At 45.0% G+C, this 17812-nt stretch overlaps 1 protein-coding gene and 1 long non-coding RNA gene across 8 annotated transcripts in view; one reads left to right on the top strand and one right to left on the bottom strand.

Moving 5' to 3' along the window:
• LOC118241553 (uncharacterized) overlaps positions 1-12187 on the bottom strand; it is a 39419-nt gene extending 27232 nt beyond the window's left edge. For all 5 annotated transcript variants that reach the window (XR_014124851.1, XR_014124849.1, XR_014124850.1 and 2 more), the window contains exon 1: positions 11924-12187. This is a non-coding gene — a long non-coding RNA (uncharacterized LOC118241553). The remainder of the gene's footprint in view (positions 1-11923) is intronic.
• The window catches only part of mmp17a (matrix metallopeptidase 17a), a 39677-nt gene continuing 22171 nt past the window's right edge, over positions 307-17812 (top strand). Inside the window, exon 1 of one of the 3 annotated variants that reach the window (XM_027003706.3) lies at positions 307-925. In XM_027003706.3, coding sequence (XP_026859507.2) covers positions 779-925 — 147 coding nt within the window. In that variant the 5' untranslated portion in view covers positions 307-778. Of the gene's footprint in view, positions 926-7161; positions 7231-17812 lie in introns of those variants that run through there. The other 2 variants (XM_081719036.1, XM_081719037.1) reach the window with 2 other exon arrangements.

Raw genomic sequence — 17812 nt, forward strand, 5'->3', positions numbered from 1 at the left:
GTTGGTTTTGAGGTTGCAGAAAGGATTTAATTTATTTTATCTTCCTCATACTAAATCTTCCGACCAACACCCCCACCCAGCCACCCTGGTTCTATTGTCATGTTTATGTGGATGATTATGTGTTTGTAAAAGTTTATGAAATAGACGTTTATGAAACATTTTATTGTTTATTAAATAAACGAACTCTTTCGTGAAAATCCGCGGAGGTCGCGCGTTATGGATGATATGGAGTGAGCGTTCCAACCGGACAAGTGCTTTTTGAATTCCCCTCCCACTCAGGAGCCAGGTTCCTCTATGCTTGTTCCCCGCGCGTCAGTAGGGGAGCGATGTGTTTAGGGAAGGGAGCCGTAGCCCTCTTGCAGAAGTAGACTTGAATTTCAAAGGGACGCCTGCTTCAGCGCCGCTTGCTCGCGTTCGCAGCTGACTACAAATAACCAGCGTCAAAAATTGTCTAAGGGGAAATAATGCTACCGGCGATTAATTTTTTGGAGAGACTTGCATAAAACTGTTAAACAGCGATGACAAACATTAGACAAAGACAATGTTCTGAAGAAAAAAATTGTGGAGGAGATTAATTGTTTTTGTTTTCTTTGGTATTCCCAGCACACCGGTTCTAAATGATATGTGTTTCACGTGTTTGCGCGCAACAGTGAGGTAGTTACCTTATCTGCTCGTTACGAACAATTGATTCAAGGCTCAGGATTTGGGGGCTACAGACGGTGGATGCAGTGATTAAAAAAACCCGGTGTGAGAACACCGTGGTTTCCAGGGGGAGGGCATGAATTCACTCAGTTTTTCTAAGTTGAATTCCACATGGAACGTTTGGATTATTTATCCTGCAATGATTTTTGTTCCAATTCTTTGGTTTTTATCCCAAGCTGGTGCGGCGCCCTCTCTAACGGCTGAGCAGATGGACATGGGGGCGGTAAGTGCTTTCTGTCTTCCCCTAATAACTATTTCTGAAGCAGCTGTAAAGAAAGGCGTCTGGTGAAAGCCTCTCATCTGTCGAGGTATACATTTGCCGAAGCTAAAATTAAGCATTGTTTTTCTCACATATGTATGTGGTTCATTTATTTCTTGGATCGACTTCGTACATCCTTCCAGGAGAGAATCTAAGTTTGCCAGTGCTGCCTCTCTCCGCCTCTACCCATAATTTTCGTGATTCACGGAATAACTGAAAAATATAATGACACAGGAACAATCCTGTGTGAGGGACTAACGTGTGATCTCGAACTACATAACATACATGGCCTTGCTAGAAGTTATAAAGCGTTTTACCGAATAGTGTGCAGTCTAATAATACTATCTTATAATGAAGGGCACGAATAATTTGAGGTCACAAGTGTTGTAGCAGCGGTGATGTTCTATCTTGTCCTGTCTTGTATGCCCAGTGTGTTTATTAGGAGTAGCGGTTTTGTGTAATAGATTAAACTTCCTGTGTGTTCAGCGCAGTCTGAATGCTTCTAACGGATAGCGCTCGTAAACATCACCGTCAGTGCGTTTTGATGCGGGCCGTATTTTGAGAGTGAACCGAGGGGAAAGCTTTGCCCGTGTCTGCTCGCTGCATTCTTTCGGGTAGAAAAAAAAAACGCATTTGCAGAAATCGGATAACAGATAAAAATACCTCATTCGTCATTTCTAAATCGACCGTTTTTCCCGAGCTTTTCGCATGCACGACACAGAGCGATTAAGCTACTATTTGCTCATTCAGAAGCCCAAAAACATTCTTAGAATGAGTAGCCCAAAAAAGTTTTATTGTATTTAAAGAGACTCCACTCACATTATAGGACACCCGAACCTGAACGGTAATTAGTCTTGCGTCAAAGATGGATACACTAATAATTTTCAGTTTACGTAAGAATTAGTCATGTGTGCAGCTCTTAGCATCCAGTGTACAAAAGGTCAGTAACATTATTTGATGATCATGAAGTTATATGGTTACTATAAACGATAAAATATTTTTGAATTGTGTTTTGTTTGTGTTGTGCTTATTATAAAGTAACATTTTCATATATGCCTTCTTTCACACACCTATACGTAATTGATACTTACAGATCATAGTCTATATAAACATCTTTTCAATATGACGTACTTTATGTGTTAAGGAGCTGTTATAATTTTTGCATGAAATGCACATGCTACTTCTATATCACATATTTACATGTTCCAAAGAGATCATTTCCTACTGCACCCATTCATTTGAATTTTAGATTATGTCCATTTGTTATGTCTTCCAAAACAGACAGACAGACAGATAGATAGATAGATAGATAGATAGATAGATAGATAGATAGATAGATAGATAGATAGATAGATAGATAGATAGATAGATAGATAATCTGATCATTGATTTTTTCTAACAAAGACATCTCCGTCTAATTCATCTCAGGCCAAAGTATCTGCATGAATAAGTCCTACCCCACCTGATTTCACTAAGAGCGTAGCCTCCTCACAACCCGGTCAGGTGACCACCAGAGTTAAGGGAGACATTCTATTTATGCAGTAACAGGTGGATTGGTCTCACTCAAACCAGCCTGTGTGTTCAAGTGATTCCGATCCAGGGTCTTGACAATGAAAGAAACTTGATTTGTTGAATCAGCTGCTGTGATGAATGGGATGGAAAATGAAACCATAGTTCATGGTCCATGATAGAACACGCTGAAAGCTCGAGGGTGACGCACAACCAGTCTAGTCACTCGCTCAGCCACACGGCCTCTGTGATATTGGACTCCACTCAGTTCCTGTGATGAGTTCCAACTTTCTGTGACAGCAACTGATGATAACCACAGACACTCCACACTGCCACTTGTCATCTTTCCCATCACTGTCCTCCCACAGCAGTCTCGTGGCTCTCATCTCCCTCTGACAGCACCCGCAGGAGAAACCCCTGCTGCGATCATCTTACTGTCCAGACCTCATGCCTGAATGGACTTTGGGAGCCAAATCTTTGGGATAGTGCTCTTACAGGGTCTGACCCAGGCTCTAGGGTGGTTGGGCAATGGTGACGTATGGTATGCTCTGCTAACCGGGGGCTCACAGGGACCATGGGAGTCAAGCACAGATCGTGAGGGTATCAGGGCACCGAGCGGCTGGGTGTCAACTAAGGCAAACACAGGGGGCACATGAGCCATGCTGATGTGGCTATTAAGGGCGGTTAGAGGGCACGCAGAGCTGACACGGCAGCTCGGAGAAACTGTAGTCTGTGCCCTGCCCCCCATCCGCACCCTCAGCCCCTTCTGTGTACCCTGCACAATACCCAGTGTCACCAAACACAAATAAATCGGAAATTAATTAGGAGGATTCCAATTGCACATTTATCTCCTGTAATCTAGGTAATAGGTTTGCCAGTAAAGGTGCTTTTTTTGCTTAACAGTCCAAAGAGAAGCTGTATATGATTCTTCTTTTGGGCCATTTATCTCCTTTAGGAATGCAGTATCTTTAATTACCGCAATATACTCACCAGCCACTTTATTAGAGACATTTATGAATGATCGGCCAATGTGCAAGTTAGGTGTTTATAAATAAAATGAGTAATGTTTGGGGGGAAAATGATTATTATTTAAAATTATTATTTTCTTACCGTTTATCAAACCCTTGCCTAAGTTAACATCTCTTCTAGTGAGTGTAACTAAGCTATTTGGGTAAGTGCAGCTGAAATAACCTGAATACTTTAGCACATTAAACACTGCAACAAGGTCTTCATGCTCTTTTGGTGCTTGGCATAACATGATGATCATACATCGTGAGCTACTTTCTTCCTTGAAATGCAGGAATCAGACTTTGCAGTAATTTCTGTAATGAGAGCACCATCTGGACTTGTCGGCAGTGGGGCAGAGCGCAGTAAACCTCATCTTCCCAGAAAGATTCCTACATCACTCTCTCGGCCTGCCACACACATACACACACACACACACATGTGCACACACACATGTACACACACACACACGCACACACACACACACACACACACACACACATGTGCACACACACACGTGCACACACACACACACACACACTTGTATGCACAGACGCCATGCTCATTACACCACAGTGTAGCACATTAGCACATCGGACCAGCCATGCCAGGGGCACCAGAATGCCAGGCTGACATGCACCTTTCACTCTCCTCTGCTTCTCACCCTGATGCGTCTGCCCTCACCAGCTTTCACATATACTGAATCCACACGGCTGGAGGATGGTAAGGGGGTCTCTGATTGGCAGTCGAAGGGAAGTGGGCAACAGTTAGCGTGGGCGCCGAGCAAAAAAATGAGAGAACAAATGAGGATCGGAAAAGAATGCAGGAGTGGAAAAGAATACAAAAGAGGGAAATCAGGAATAGAAAGGGCTGCAGGATTTAAACAAGTGTCAAACATGAAATCAATAGCATTTTTCTCAGCCTGGGATGGACCTGCGTCTCAGGGTAAATGCACTGGGGAGCGTCACGATACTGCAGGTGAACAGGAGAGGAGTTCCACTACAGGTGGCAGAATGGAACGTGGTCCTGGGCACAAAGACGCCGTTACAGGAGAGATCCAGTTATAGCAGTGCAGCATGGCTGGGTTAATCGGTTTGCTTTCTTCCTCTAGCTGACTGTAGGGTAGATGTTGGAGCCTGCCCTACTTTCACCAGACACTCTGGATTCCTGTGACCTCGCATCCGTCTGCAAGCATCTTGGGGTTGCAGATTTAGGGCGAGGAGAATATTTCAGGAACAGTGTCTTTGGGGAGGTAGGCACAGAGACGGGGGGAGAATAAATGACACAGAGTGAGAAGGCGGTGCAGGAAGACTTGCAGGTAACCCACGAGAAGAGAGTGAATACATGTGCTGGTCCTCACGGAGCAGAAACAGACCTTCATGCCGCCTATCATGCTGAAGGCTGTCAGATAGATATGTCCTTTTCCTAGTCTTTAAGGCTACTCCAGAGAGGGCTCACACTCATGACATCTCGTCAGTCAGAACGTCCCTTCTTATCTGAAGCATGCGCCCCCACACACTCCTGATTCCGCTGGGTGACAGGTCTGTGCAACTCAGGATGCAAGGCCAGCTAGGATTAACTAAGACAGCTAGGATTGAGACTGTATACTCATAAGTACCTCACCTATGTTTATGAGATCCCTTCCATACTCCCGTTCATAAAGTACTATAGCATATTACATATATACTTAAAACAAATTAAAACAAATGCACAATAATAATGTGATTTTGAGCTGAGTCTGGAGAATTCAGCAGACCAAGGCAGGGATTAGCCCAGAAGCCCCAGTAGTTAGACCACAGGAAGCGAAGCAGCGCTCTGTAATAAGTTAAATGTACGAAGTTATGAAAAAGTTAGGATTCCTTTCAAGAGGCCAACTCACAGCAGTAATAGATGAATAGATTGTGTGGTCAAATGCGAAAAGAAAAACCTCTCTTCCCACACTGAAGCTGCTTGCAGCGCTGTGCACTTTTCGACTGGTCTGGACTGACTCCAGTTGTGTGATGAGGTTGCGACCAGAGCTTTTCCACTCTATGTCCCGCCAAAGAAAACCTCAAATCAGCTCCATGTTCATCCTGCTCTTATTTTAGCCCTTCTTCCCTGTTCAGGCTGAGATGAAGGACACCCATGCCATTGCTGACCAAACGACCAACAGGCGCTTGCAATTACTGTGGTTTTGGTATAGGTTTGGCTTGGTATATGCTAGGCTTGCTCCTAGGATCTCAAAATAATCCATGAGGCAAGGAGTATATCTGGCAACCATAAAGCGCTGTCAAGTAAAAGTGCTGTCAAGTTTCCCTTAAACTGCTCGCAGAAAGTTTGCAGAAACACTTTTAAGGAGATTGCATGTTTTAAGTCAACTGCCATTCTTACTTTAAATATCCAGGGTGTAGATCAAATGATTTTCAAAGGTGCCATGTTACTGATTTCAGAAGCAGCAAGATTTCAGTTTTAATCAGTTTGTTAAGAAACACACAGCAGGTGTCTCTGATGTTTCCGCCTCATTTGTATTTGTAAGTTCCAAACAGAGAGAGATGGAAGAAGTCTTGTCAGACGCCACAGAATCCATTTTGGGAAAGCGGACGCCTGTGATCTGCAGCAAAGAATCAACTTCAAGCCCTTTGACCTCAGAGCTGCTAAATGTGCCAGTGGCATGTCTGGTTTTCCCTCTGGGCTTGCAAAGGGTGTGAGAGAAAGGGCTGCTTTTCTAAGCCATGAGTGATAGATGATAGGTTCGATCAGATGTTAGAAAGAAGAATGCAGCTAGATTTAAAGTCAGCCTCCCTAATAGGGTCATGTATCCTGACGTCAAATTTGGTTTGAATACCAGCAGTGTAATGTGTAGGGTCATTTTAGAGTAACAATTGCCTCAACATGATAGTAACACTTCTCATTAACGTACCCCCTTCCCCCACCCTCTGCCTCCACCCTCTGCCTCCACCCTCTGCCTCCACCCTCTGCCTCCACAGGCGTTATAATTGTAGTGCTATTTTGTTGCTACCCATATTTATTCAAAAACATCCCAGGACAAATAATGAAAAAGTCACCTAGTAAAACACAAAATAGGTATTTTGTAACAAGAAGGACTGAGCAAAACGCGCTTTTAAAAAGCCATTATTTTCAGCGGTGTCCTTGTTCAGCATCACCCACCTACATACCCTTGGTTAAAATAGATTCAGTAAATGGATTAAAGTGTGTGTGTGTGTGTGTGTGTGTGTGTGTGTGTGTGTTTGTGTATGAGCGAGAGACAGAAAAAGAGACAGAAAAAAAAAATAATGCAAGTCACTGTGAAACGTACAACCAGTACAGAGTGTGGAAGTATTTCATGTTTTTCTTTTCAGCTGCCTCACTTTAGTGTCTCAGCTGTGAAGTCAAAAACGTTTTCACAAGTACGCACATCACATAAGGTCGTCCTACAGCAAACCCCGAATATGAATATTAGAGGCTTTTTCCCCCCACAGGTCTGAGAGAAATGAGAAGTTAGAAGTCTGGCCTTCTAATGACGGTGAAAGATGCTTGTTAATTTTCTAGATAAATGAACAATGCATAAAGAGTGCAATTGAACGTTCACAGTTCAGCTTCAAGATGGACCCCATACCTCTTATCTGTCTGCTGTCTCTCCATCCAGCTCTCTCTGCATACGCCTCTGTCTGTTCTGAGCTCTTGGATGACTGGGCTCATGGCCTTGTGGAAAGAGTGGGCTGCTGCTTAATAGTGAGACAGATCTCTGGGACCTTAATGGCTTATCGTTAATTCACGTATGTACTGCATCATCAGATCCACTAATGCTTTTAACCATTATTATTTCAGGAGGTTAGGCTAAATTTGATGAGCAGTTCTTGGCATGGCCGCGTGCAATGACCCTTCAGAGAGTAAATGGCTTTTTTTTTAAGTAAAACTGCAAATAACCTCTATTCTTTCTTAGAAATATTCACTTTATTAAGTTTATTGACCAGTTTATGAAGATGTACACCCTGTGTGTGTGTGTGTGTGTGTGTGTGTGTGTGTGTGTGTGTTCAGTGTTGTAATGAATGCTGTATGAATGATTTGTGTTTGTGCACATGCTTGTCATTGTTTCACTCATTCACTGAAGCAGAGATCATGATACAGAAAAAGAGAGGAAGAGGGAGTGAGATCTATAGAAATACTACAGAAACTATGAAATGCGTTTGTCTTCTGAGCCTAATCCCAGTTTTCTGTGTAACGTTCGGAAAACAGGATGGAAGTACATTCTGTGGTCACTGTGGTTGTTTTATCAGGATCAGTCTTCTCCCTTTCTCTTTCCAAAGCATCCTACAATCCTAATATGCCTTCTCAACCCATAGACTGGAGATTATTAATGAGACTGCACTGCTCTCTTTGGGAATTAAATGGTTCTGTTTCACTAAGTGCCAATATGCAAGACTATGAATAAATTAATCTGAGAAAGTGCAAAAGTCTCTTAAGACTTTTCAGTAAATCAAAATGCGCGCTGGGTTATGAATAGTTTTTGGATGTATTACAATAATTCCATACCCCGTTAGGTTAGTTACTTCATCATTCATCATCATTTCACCAATCACAGAAGAAAATTGTAATAAATGATCAACGATATTGCAGTAAAAAAAAATTAAAAACAAAACACTGTGATGGACTGCTCATTACAGCACTACTAATGATGTGCTCAGCATGGTCACTGTACATTAATAAGGACAGCCAGTAGCACTTTTGCATATTCAATATCAGGCACTGGTGTGGCTGATCTAATCAATAGTTCATTTGAGTACGTACCCATCACAAGATATACAGAGACACTTGGTTATATGTAAAACTAATAGATACATCAGGTTTAGCTGTCCAGTGCTGTTGCTAGTCAATAGGATCCATCTACATTCATTCACATCTGCGGTGTGACCTTAATAAGCTCCATGCTTCCATTGCCCACTCTGGCTGTCCTCACAACAACAACATTGCCCCCCTCCCACACACACACACACACACACACACAGAGTCCTGCCCCTCCCTCCGGGAGCTCACTCTCACGCCCAAATCTAATTTCCCCTAACAGATGTGGTTGTGGCGACCACTTCTCCCAGCCCAGTCTCATCTGGGGAGTGCAGTGGAGGAGAGCCCGTTACTCCCAGAACACAGTACCAGTCCTGCTCTCCTCACCTACGGATGCTTGAGAAGTGAGCATCTGGAACTATGAATCGGCCTGCCTCTCCCGCCTGCTGCCTGTGTCACATGGCTCATCGGTTTGGCCTTAGAGGGAGGGAGAACGCAGAGCTAATTAGCAGTTGTTAGGTGCACAGACATCCAGGATCACAGGGAACGAACACAGAGCTCAGACACCCTCCCTGTAGCAGTCTGGGTGATTATATGGCAGCTCCCTGTACACTGTGTGTCCATAGCAGCAGCGCAGCCCCTGGAGAATGGAGATCCAATTTAGCCCAAGTGGAGAGGCGAGTGTACAGGACAGAGGTTGAATTGATTCATTGACTTGGAGGGGCGGGAGAGCAATAGCTGGTTTTATGCCTTTCAGCTGGAGTTCTTTTTGATTCAGAGTTGGGCTGGAGAATGTAAAGCTGTCTCATATACCACCGTTCGCCTAGTTCATCCATGCAAAAGCACTGCATTTTAGAGCTCTCTCCCAAAATGACAAACCATTCACTTTGAGCTTTTCTTAATAAAAGTGCCACCGCGTTTTTTCCCCCTCTGTCAATTCATTTTAAAACCTACTTAGCAGAGCAAAGAGTAGCATGCACCTCCTGGGAACTATAGTCCTCATATTTTTTCCAAAGGAACTGGCAAGAGATCAACATTAGATTGTACCAGCTAAGTGCTGACCCGCCTGGCTGCTTCGGTGCTTAATGACAGAGCCAGAGGGAGCAGGCTGTCTTTCCATCTCCAAACCATGAAGGAAGGCGGGACAGTTTGGTAATGCCGGAGCCCTGCGGCTCCGCCACACAGCACTTTCACTGAGAGTGCCGCAAGGAGTCATGGCTGCTTGTGAGCTTTAGCTGAGCAGAACTTTTTATGAAACGAGATGTTTCTGCATCATTATTTCTTGAGTATTCCCGTGCTCTCCTGCGTCCATGTTTGTATAAGTGGTGGCCATATTGTCACTGTGAAAGCTGATAGCAGCTCTTCAACTCTTGTTCATGACCATGAATGTGTGGTTAATCCTCACATATCTCGCAGGGTTCAGGGCCAGTTGCCAGCTTTCCTCAGCTCTCCGTCAGCGAGGCTGTGGACTGAGGCGGTGTGTAAATCATCTCCATGACAATGGCCGTGCGGGGCAGCTGGCTCTTGGTTAACATGCAGGGGAGGGATATCGGAGACCCTACCGACGCGGCACATGCATGCAGATGGGAGCCGTTTTGGTGCACAGGAATAACAAAGCTACGGCCCCTCCGTAGTCGTGCAGATTGTCGGACGGCATCCTTCAGCCGCGCTCACATTTGTAATTGGCCGACATGGGTGCAGGTTTCCACATTGTACTTTCCTGGAGCTTTATGCATGAGAGCTACAGACACAGCCAGACGAGCGTGTGCTGAGGCTCTCCTCATCTCTGTGTGTTGTTTGGCGTATGTAATGAATACTGCAGTAGAGGCACTGGACTAGACCTCCTCTGCTCCTCGGTTTGAGGGTTCTGGTTCATTGCCATCTATGCCTAGTGCCAAAGAGACTCAACATCAAAGGGATGCAGAGGTCTGGCTCACCACGTGGTGGTTATATTTAACTGCTGTAATAAGAGGTCTGAGAATCGCTCTTGACATCAGGATTCGTTTATTTTAAAACTTGAGCCTATTCTTGTTTGCTGTTCATGCTGTGCAGTGGGGGGAGAAAACCCAAAAGCACACACACACACACACACACACACACACACACACATACACACACAAATACTTACCACAAGTGGCTCTGATGTGGTGTTCCATTCAGTTTTATTTCAGCAAAATATTTGATAGAAGAGTTATTTTGGAACTCCAGATGTCAGAAATTGGGAACGTTTTCTTGGTAAGAAAGGTGAAGACAGCAGCATGGTTCAAAAGCTTCTAATTTAAACCTACACCTCCTCACAGAGATCTGGAAATATGCAAGTGAATATGAGCTCTGCTAAGTAGAGAAAGTTGGATCTCAGTGGTGCTTTCTCACTTATTAGAAGAGGGGCTGAAAATGAGAGGGCAATGCAGAGAGACGATAATAGAAATGAATGCCACACCTCAGGAAGCAGGGCCTGACTATTCTGAATGCATTCATGCAATGGCATTACAATTGATTTTGGAGTCCTTTTGTGCCAGCATTCAGCAACACTACTGCTTCTATTTCTTGGCATTGGAAGTGTCCAGATTGGACAGGCGTGCGGAGGATTCTTGTCTGAGCTGTGTCAGTGCGAGGGATGGGCCTCTGAAAGCCCGGCGCCGTAAACACGGGCTGCTCCAGTGACCCGCCGATGAGGGCTTTAGCACTGCTGGGGTTCTGCTGGCGACAGACAGCTGCGCCTCCTTCACTGCTCACTTTCCCCTAGCACACCGTTGCACTGTTTATGCAGATAAGTCCGTGTTAGCTGCCAGAAAACAGAATGAACTCAGGCCAGTTGGAGCAGCACTAGAGGTGTCCGAAGGATCTGCCTTATTGATTCCCCTGATGGATCTAATGAATCTCATTGAGTGTGTCCACCAGGGGTGACCGCTGACCTTCAGCGGGGTGTAATGTTCGAAACTCTGCTCTTTTCTCTTTCTCTCTTGCAGTCTTCTCTGCACTGTTCTTTCTGGCCTTCCACTGTTTGACATTTTTGTTTGCATGTGCACTTACAGGGTCAAGGTAGGGGGGCAAACTGTGCCCTGACCACTTGGTTAGAAACCTTTAAATTCTAAAACGCCTAAGCACAAGACCTAAAGCAAGAAGGGAGACTGTCAGGCAGACAGACAAAAAGAGAGTAAGAGAGAGGAAGACCCAAAGCATAATAAACAGATGAAGGGTAAGAGAGTGGCAAAGAATCCCGTCTTGCGCGTTTAGACAGACATCAAACACCCATTCCCTCTTTCTCTGATATGCAGGCAATTCAATGATACAACATAAAAGAGCACATTTTCCATATACAGACCTCTGGACCAAACACATACAATAACACCTTTAAGCATTCACAGCACTTGACTACACAACTGAGCTGTGGGCTGCTCACTGGGAAATAAACTCAGACGCACACACACACACATGCGCACACGATACATGAGTCAGCTGTGCGCTGTCACTGGTCTGTATGAAAACTTTCTGGATATGCAGTTCTGCCACACATGCTCCTTTGGTCATTTAAGACTCTAACCCTACAAAGTTTGTGTGTGTGTGTGTGTTTTCTTAATTCCTCCCTCCTTTTTTAGCCCTTTCAATGTGTGTGGCTGTGGTACTAAGCAGGCTTACTGAGTGTTAATAACATGTTAATAAGCTGCATATGAGCTTGTTACTAACCTGCTTTCCTTCACGTAGCTCCACAGTAGCTCCGTCGCTCAGTCTATTTTGCTGGCTCATATGTCTCTTACTTTTAAGTGCCTTTCTACCCATGAAGAACATCGGGGAGGTCTGTCAACATTTACTAAGAATGATCCTCTCTGAGACCTGGTACATAGAGTACCGAACGGAAGCCTTCGTGACATGTGGAGTGATTTATTGTTTGCTAGATATAGTAGCTCAAGTGTTTGTCAGTTCACATGCTTGTAATGTTTATTAGTCAGGCACAAAATATAAGCTCAGTGGACTCATAGGTGCGATATATAGAAATAGAATAATTTGAGGCATTTTACGCATTTTATGATTTATGTTAAAAGCAATGAAAACCAAATTGACTGCTTCAATTGAAATTCCATGTTATATTTAATCACTTTTGCAGATATGCATTAGCTCATGTTAGTGATCTGAGGTGACCATTCCCAGCAACCGTGTAAGCCACAGCTGTAGATACGCAGCCACGCTTTTGGACAAATGATTTCAGAGCCTTCACGATCCTCATATGCACACACCGTTACCGTGGTCAGTAAGGTCACTTGGTGGTCCACGAGGTCATTTATGTCTCGCTGATGGGCTGCTGGTGTGTGGACAAAGCAAGGCAACACCAACCAGGTCACATCCAGGTAGGATATAGATGTGAATGTTCTCTCTTCTCCATCAGGCCATGGGGAGAGCTGCTTCGCAGATATGACATGGACATCCATTGCTGTTGCTATAGGCTGCCGAACACGTTTGTACAAGCATACGTGGAGTAGAACACCTCTTCTGTGCTCTTATGTTTTGATTGATTAGTAAGCCTTTTGTTTCAAACAAAGGCATTTAAATATATGTCACACCTTAATCTTTGAGCAAGACCAGTTATATCGGAGTTAGACGGTTAGACGGTTGCTTTAAACAAAGTTTTAAACAAAGATTCACTCGTGCTTTCGGTTGGAAGGAGCCGTTCCGACCTGACTAGGCCAGCTTACCGCCCCTCACCAGGGCGCTCGGAAAGAGCCTCAGAGTCCCTGCTCTAAAGTAATGAGTGTAATGGCTGTGGCAGAGGTCTGGACAGAGGCCATGCGCATCTGTGGCACGGATGACTCCGCCGATGAAGATGAGTGAGCAGCCCCCGGCTCGGCTGTGCAGTAAAGCAGTTGTGTGGTGAATGCTTAAAGGTGTTAGTGTATCGATCCAGCCTGTCTGCTGTTTGTGCTCCCTCTGCCTGGTGATGAATATGCATGCCCAGGGAGTGAGAGACAGCTCCACTTTATCTCATCCTGTTTTCTCTCTCTCGCGCTCTCTCTCGCTCTCTCTTTCTTTGCCTCGTTCTCTCTCATCATTCCTCTAAATCACATCCAACTCAGTGCACTGTACTCTGACTCCTTTGCACCTGTCATTTCATTATCTGTGTATGTTGTCTCATTCAAGATTCCCTGTGAAATATCATTCTACAATCGACATTCCCAGCCTCTGCACTGTACCACACCTCACTGTGCCTCTTTCATTCGCTTTCATTCCCTCTTTCAACTCTGGCCGCACATTTACTCTCTCTCACTATCGCCTCCTGGTAGAGTGGGCTAGCATGTGAGTTGTGACTTTCTATTCCTTGCTTCAGTTGCTCTGACATCTCATCCCCCCCCCCCCACTTCAAAAAGATATGCAGCCACTGTCCCTAGTGGCCATTTAGCAAATTACCTACTGAACGCTGAAACGCCGCATCGGCGGCAAGGCAGCTGAGGGAGATGTCATAACCGTGGTGTGAACACGAAAGAGCAGATGTTTATTGTGTTACAGCTTGTTACTTTCTCTCAGCCTCCTACAGAATGATGCAGCTAACTGGCCTAGTGATTGCAGTCCTGAGACCTTGGAGACATAAATCAACTCTTATGGAGAAACGTTTCTCTGTTTGTTTCTCTATCTATTTGAAGGTTTCCCTTTTTCTTTTTTTTTAAGTCTGGGGTAATCTGGGCCTTCCAGATGGTGGCATGTCTTAACCAAGGGAAGCGCCTCTGAAGGCGTTCTGTGATATAATTTGGTATAAGAACTTTTGATTAATGAAAGACAGGGCCAGGGGGCTTTTGAGAGGCTATCTCGCTCCATGGTGAGCGAAGCCGTGAGATTGATGTGGGAGGAGAGTGGCAGAGAGAACAGGGGCAGCATCACAACAGGATTAATTCCCTCATTCCTCAGGTCACGCAGGTCATGCAGTCTGGGCTGGAGGTGCAGACAGGCACATGCTGAGCCACAGTGATACACACACGCACATACACACACACACACACACACACACACACACACACACACACACACACACAGACATACAAATACACACACACATACACACACACAGACATACAAATACACACACACATGCACACACACACACGCACACACACACACACACACACACATACACACAGACATACACAAACACACATGCGCACAAACACACACACACACACACACACACACACACATACACACACACACACACACACAGCAGAGATTATAGAAGAGGTTATAGTGCTACAGATAGAGTAAGTCATAAATCTAAATTATTAGTGATGTTAGTTCACATACTCATGTTACAATATTATATTATCAATTTTTGCTTATTCACTATTTTCTGTGTATTAAACACACACACACACATATATGAATGCATGCATACACACATACAAATTGACTTAGAGATGTCTAAAAAAAGGAAGTGTGTTTTTGAAAGTGAAATATTTTTTATATGTCTATGAGGTAGCAACATCTTGAAGATGTTTTTGAAATCACATGGAAATCATGAATCCCCCCAAAATGATATTCTTAAGACTTTATTAGATGTACAGGAGCTTTGAATAATTTACACAGCTTAAGTCCAACAGTCTGGTCAAATATTGCTGGTGTGAATCAACAGATTTGAAAGAGGAATGAATTTGCCGTGTGTGAGCGTGTGCGCTTCTGTGTGTGTGTGTGTGTGTGTGTGTGTGTGTGTGTGTGTGTGTGTGTGTGCGTGTTTTTGTATGTGTGTGCCTGTGTGCATGCATATGTTTGTGGTGTGTATATGTATGTCTGTCTGTGTGTGTTTGTGTGTGCACGCGCGCGTGTGTGAGTGCATGTGTGTGTGTATGTGTGTGTGTGCGTACGCCTGTGTGCATGCATGTTTGTTTGTGTGTGTGTATATGCATGTCTGTGTGTGTTTGTGTCTTTGTGTGTGCATGTGCATGTGCGTGTGTGTGTGTGTGTGTGTGTGTGCGTATGTTTGTATGTGTGCCTGTGTGCATGCATATGTTTGTTTGTGTGTGTGTATATGTATGTCTGTGTGCGTGTGCGTGTTTTTGTATGTGTGTGCCTGTGTGCATGCATATGTTTGCATGTGTGTGTGTATATGTATGTATGTCTGTGTGTGTGTGTTTGTGTGCATGCGCGCGTGTGTGCGCGTATGTGTGTGTGTGTGTGTGTGTTTGTGTGTGCGTGTGTTTGTGTGTGCATGTGCGTGTGTTTGTGTATGTGTGTGTGTGTGTGTGTATGTATGTATGTCTGTTGTGTGTGTGTGCATGTGTGTGTGTGTGCATGTGCGTGTGTGTGTGTGCATGTGTGTGTGTATTTGTATGTCTGTGTGTGTGTGTGTTTGTGTGTGTGTGTATTTGTATGTCTGTGTGTGTGTATGTGTGTGTGTTTGCATGTGCGTGTGTGTGTGTGTATTTGTATGTCTGTGTGTGTGTATGCGTGTGCGTGTGCATGTGTGTGTGTGTGTGTGTGTGCGCACACCAGGCATTTCTGGTGTCTGGAGACTGTGTATCCCAAGCATATAGCTTTATCATCCCCTCCCCCTCTCTCCTGCTGTGACATTTAGATGTGCAAACATTCTTTAATTCACTCTAGCCATGTGAGGCTGGAAAAGCTAGCCCTGGTTCTCGACCACCAGCAAAGCCTGGACTAATGACTCACTTCCTGTCCAATTGACACATGAAGGGCCCCTGTCAGGGGGTTCCCTTAGGCAGCCGCACAGCGGTGGACCAGGGCCGGCCGAGCAGCGCCCACCTGACAGGACCAGTCAAACTGCTGTTAGACAGCCACAGTGCTGGGCCACAGTGTCTTGCTCCAAGGGAGAAGGCTCGGAGGGTGAAGAAAGGTTGTGCCATTTGACTGTTCGTGACCTTTCAGGATCCAGAGAGAAAGCGCTTCTTTTTTCTTTTCTTTTTTTTGACAGCATGACCCAGACTTGATCACATGGTTGGGGCATTTCACATATCCCCTCTGAAGAAAGACTTAGTCAGAGGATGAAAACAAGAAGGCCGTTTAGGAAATGGCTTTTCAGTTTCTTTCCATCTCTCTCTGGGACATGACACATGATGTCATGGCTCTTGTTTATTGGAGTGTGCCAATATACATGAGCTCGTGCTAAAAATGTGCAAGAGTAGAACCCATCACTTGGGCTTGCCCATTAATCATGCTGTGTTTCCTGTGTTCTGGCATCCAGGACTAGTGCAGCTGGGATTGGGATTAGAGCAGGGAGAGAGTGCTGGCGTTTTAACCTCCAACTGGAAGTAACATACAGAATGTGAAAATGAAATCCGGAGGTCTGGCGGATCAGGGACATACTGGAGGATTATGGGTCGAGTGCTCTCCATTTGTGCTGCCTGCTTCCTACAAGATGGGGTCTTTCGCCGGCTCAAATGCCCAGATTGGAGGCCAACCATGCCAACAAAAAACTGAGCAGGTTTAAGAGTTTTGCACCCCGAGTCTGTTTGGCATCAGACCTGGGGACTTCTTTGGGACTAGCAGCTTGGGTGGAGATGTTTCACTGGGAGCTCATTACTCCGCCCCCACTGTGTGCGCAAGCATGGGCATGAAGTAGCGAGCCGCCTATCCCAGCAAGCAAACCAGGCCTGCTGCTGTGTTTGAAGTGCATGCTGTCTGTCCCCTACACACTCCAACTTCCTCTCCCTGTGCATTGTAGTGTGTCTGGCCCACCAGCCAAGACTAAACACACAACCCAAGTACACCACCCAGACAAAGGCTAAGGAGCATGTTTCACAGTCTGTAGCAGAAATGAGTGTTCCCAAAGAGCGAAAGAGTGGAAAACCACCAGCGCGCATACACACACACACGCCTGCACTCACACCCTCAGCTGTTCTGAGAAGAGAGCTTGCCACAGCTGGACATAGACGCCAGCAGATGAGACCCTAAGAGGGTCTGAGAGATGGCCCTGTGGATCAGTGCTGAGACACGTCAAAACTGTGAGTTTAAAAGAACACAGGAAGGAACAGTGCCAGAAATAGCGAGAGGAACTTTAGCAAACAGACAGGAAGAGAGCCCCATGTTTTGCTCATGCCTCTTCCACGCGCATCTTCGGAATGCTGCCCAGTCCTGATTCTGTACATCGCTCATTTTCATGTATCCCATGAGGCAGGCAAAGAAAGGGAATTTCTTTTTTCCCTTCTCCGTTTCAAAGCTGTGCTTCAAAGGTGTTGTTTTTGTTTGCTAAGCAAAGGTGTACTACGCCGTTGCATCTCTGTGAACAGTGATAGATGTTCATGACTGCTTTCTGGCACATTCGCCTGTCCTCCACTGCCTAACAACACCCAGTATGACCTGGGAAGTGGAAAGGGGGTTAGTGAATATAAGTGACCCCTGGGCTGGTCCCTGACTCGCACTGTGCAATACAGGTTAGAAGTCAGTGTAATAAGCTCAGCAGCGTCCTTCCAGAGGTGCAGTTTCACAAACACTAACCCATATTGTGCTGTGCACTGTGTATTCTAGGCATATAGTAATCTAAGATTTTACTAATTTCAGGTTTGGTTCAGTTACACAGGTTTTCAAATGAGCCCTTTATTCTTCCTGCTTTTGAGAATAAAATGTAATTATAATATTCTC

This window comes from Electrophorus electricus, chromosome 8 (assembly GCF_041902795.1).
Source record: "Electrophorus electricus isolate QZ-2024a chromosome 8, ASM4190279v1, whole genome shotgun sequence".
NCBI classification, from domain to species: domain Eukaryota; kingdom Metazoa; phylum Chordata; class Actinopteri; order Gymnotiformes; family Gymnotidae; genus Electrophorus; species Electrophorus electricus.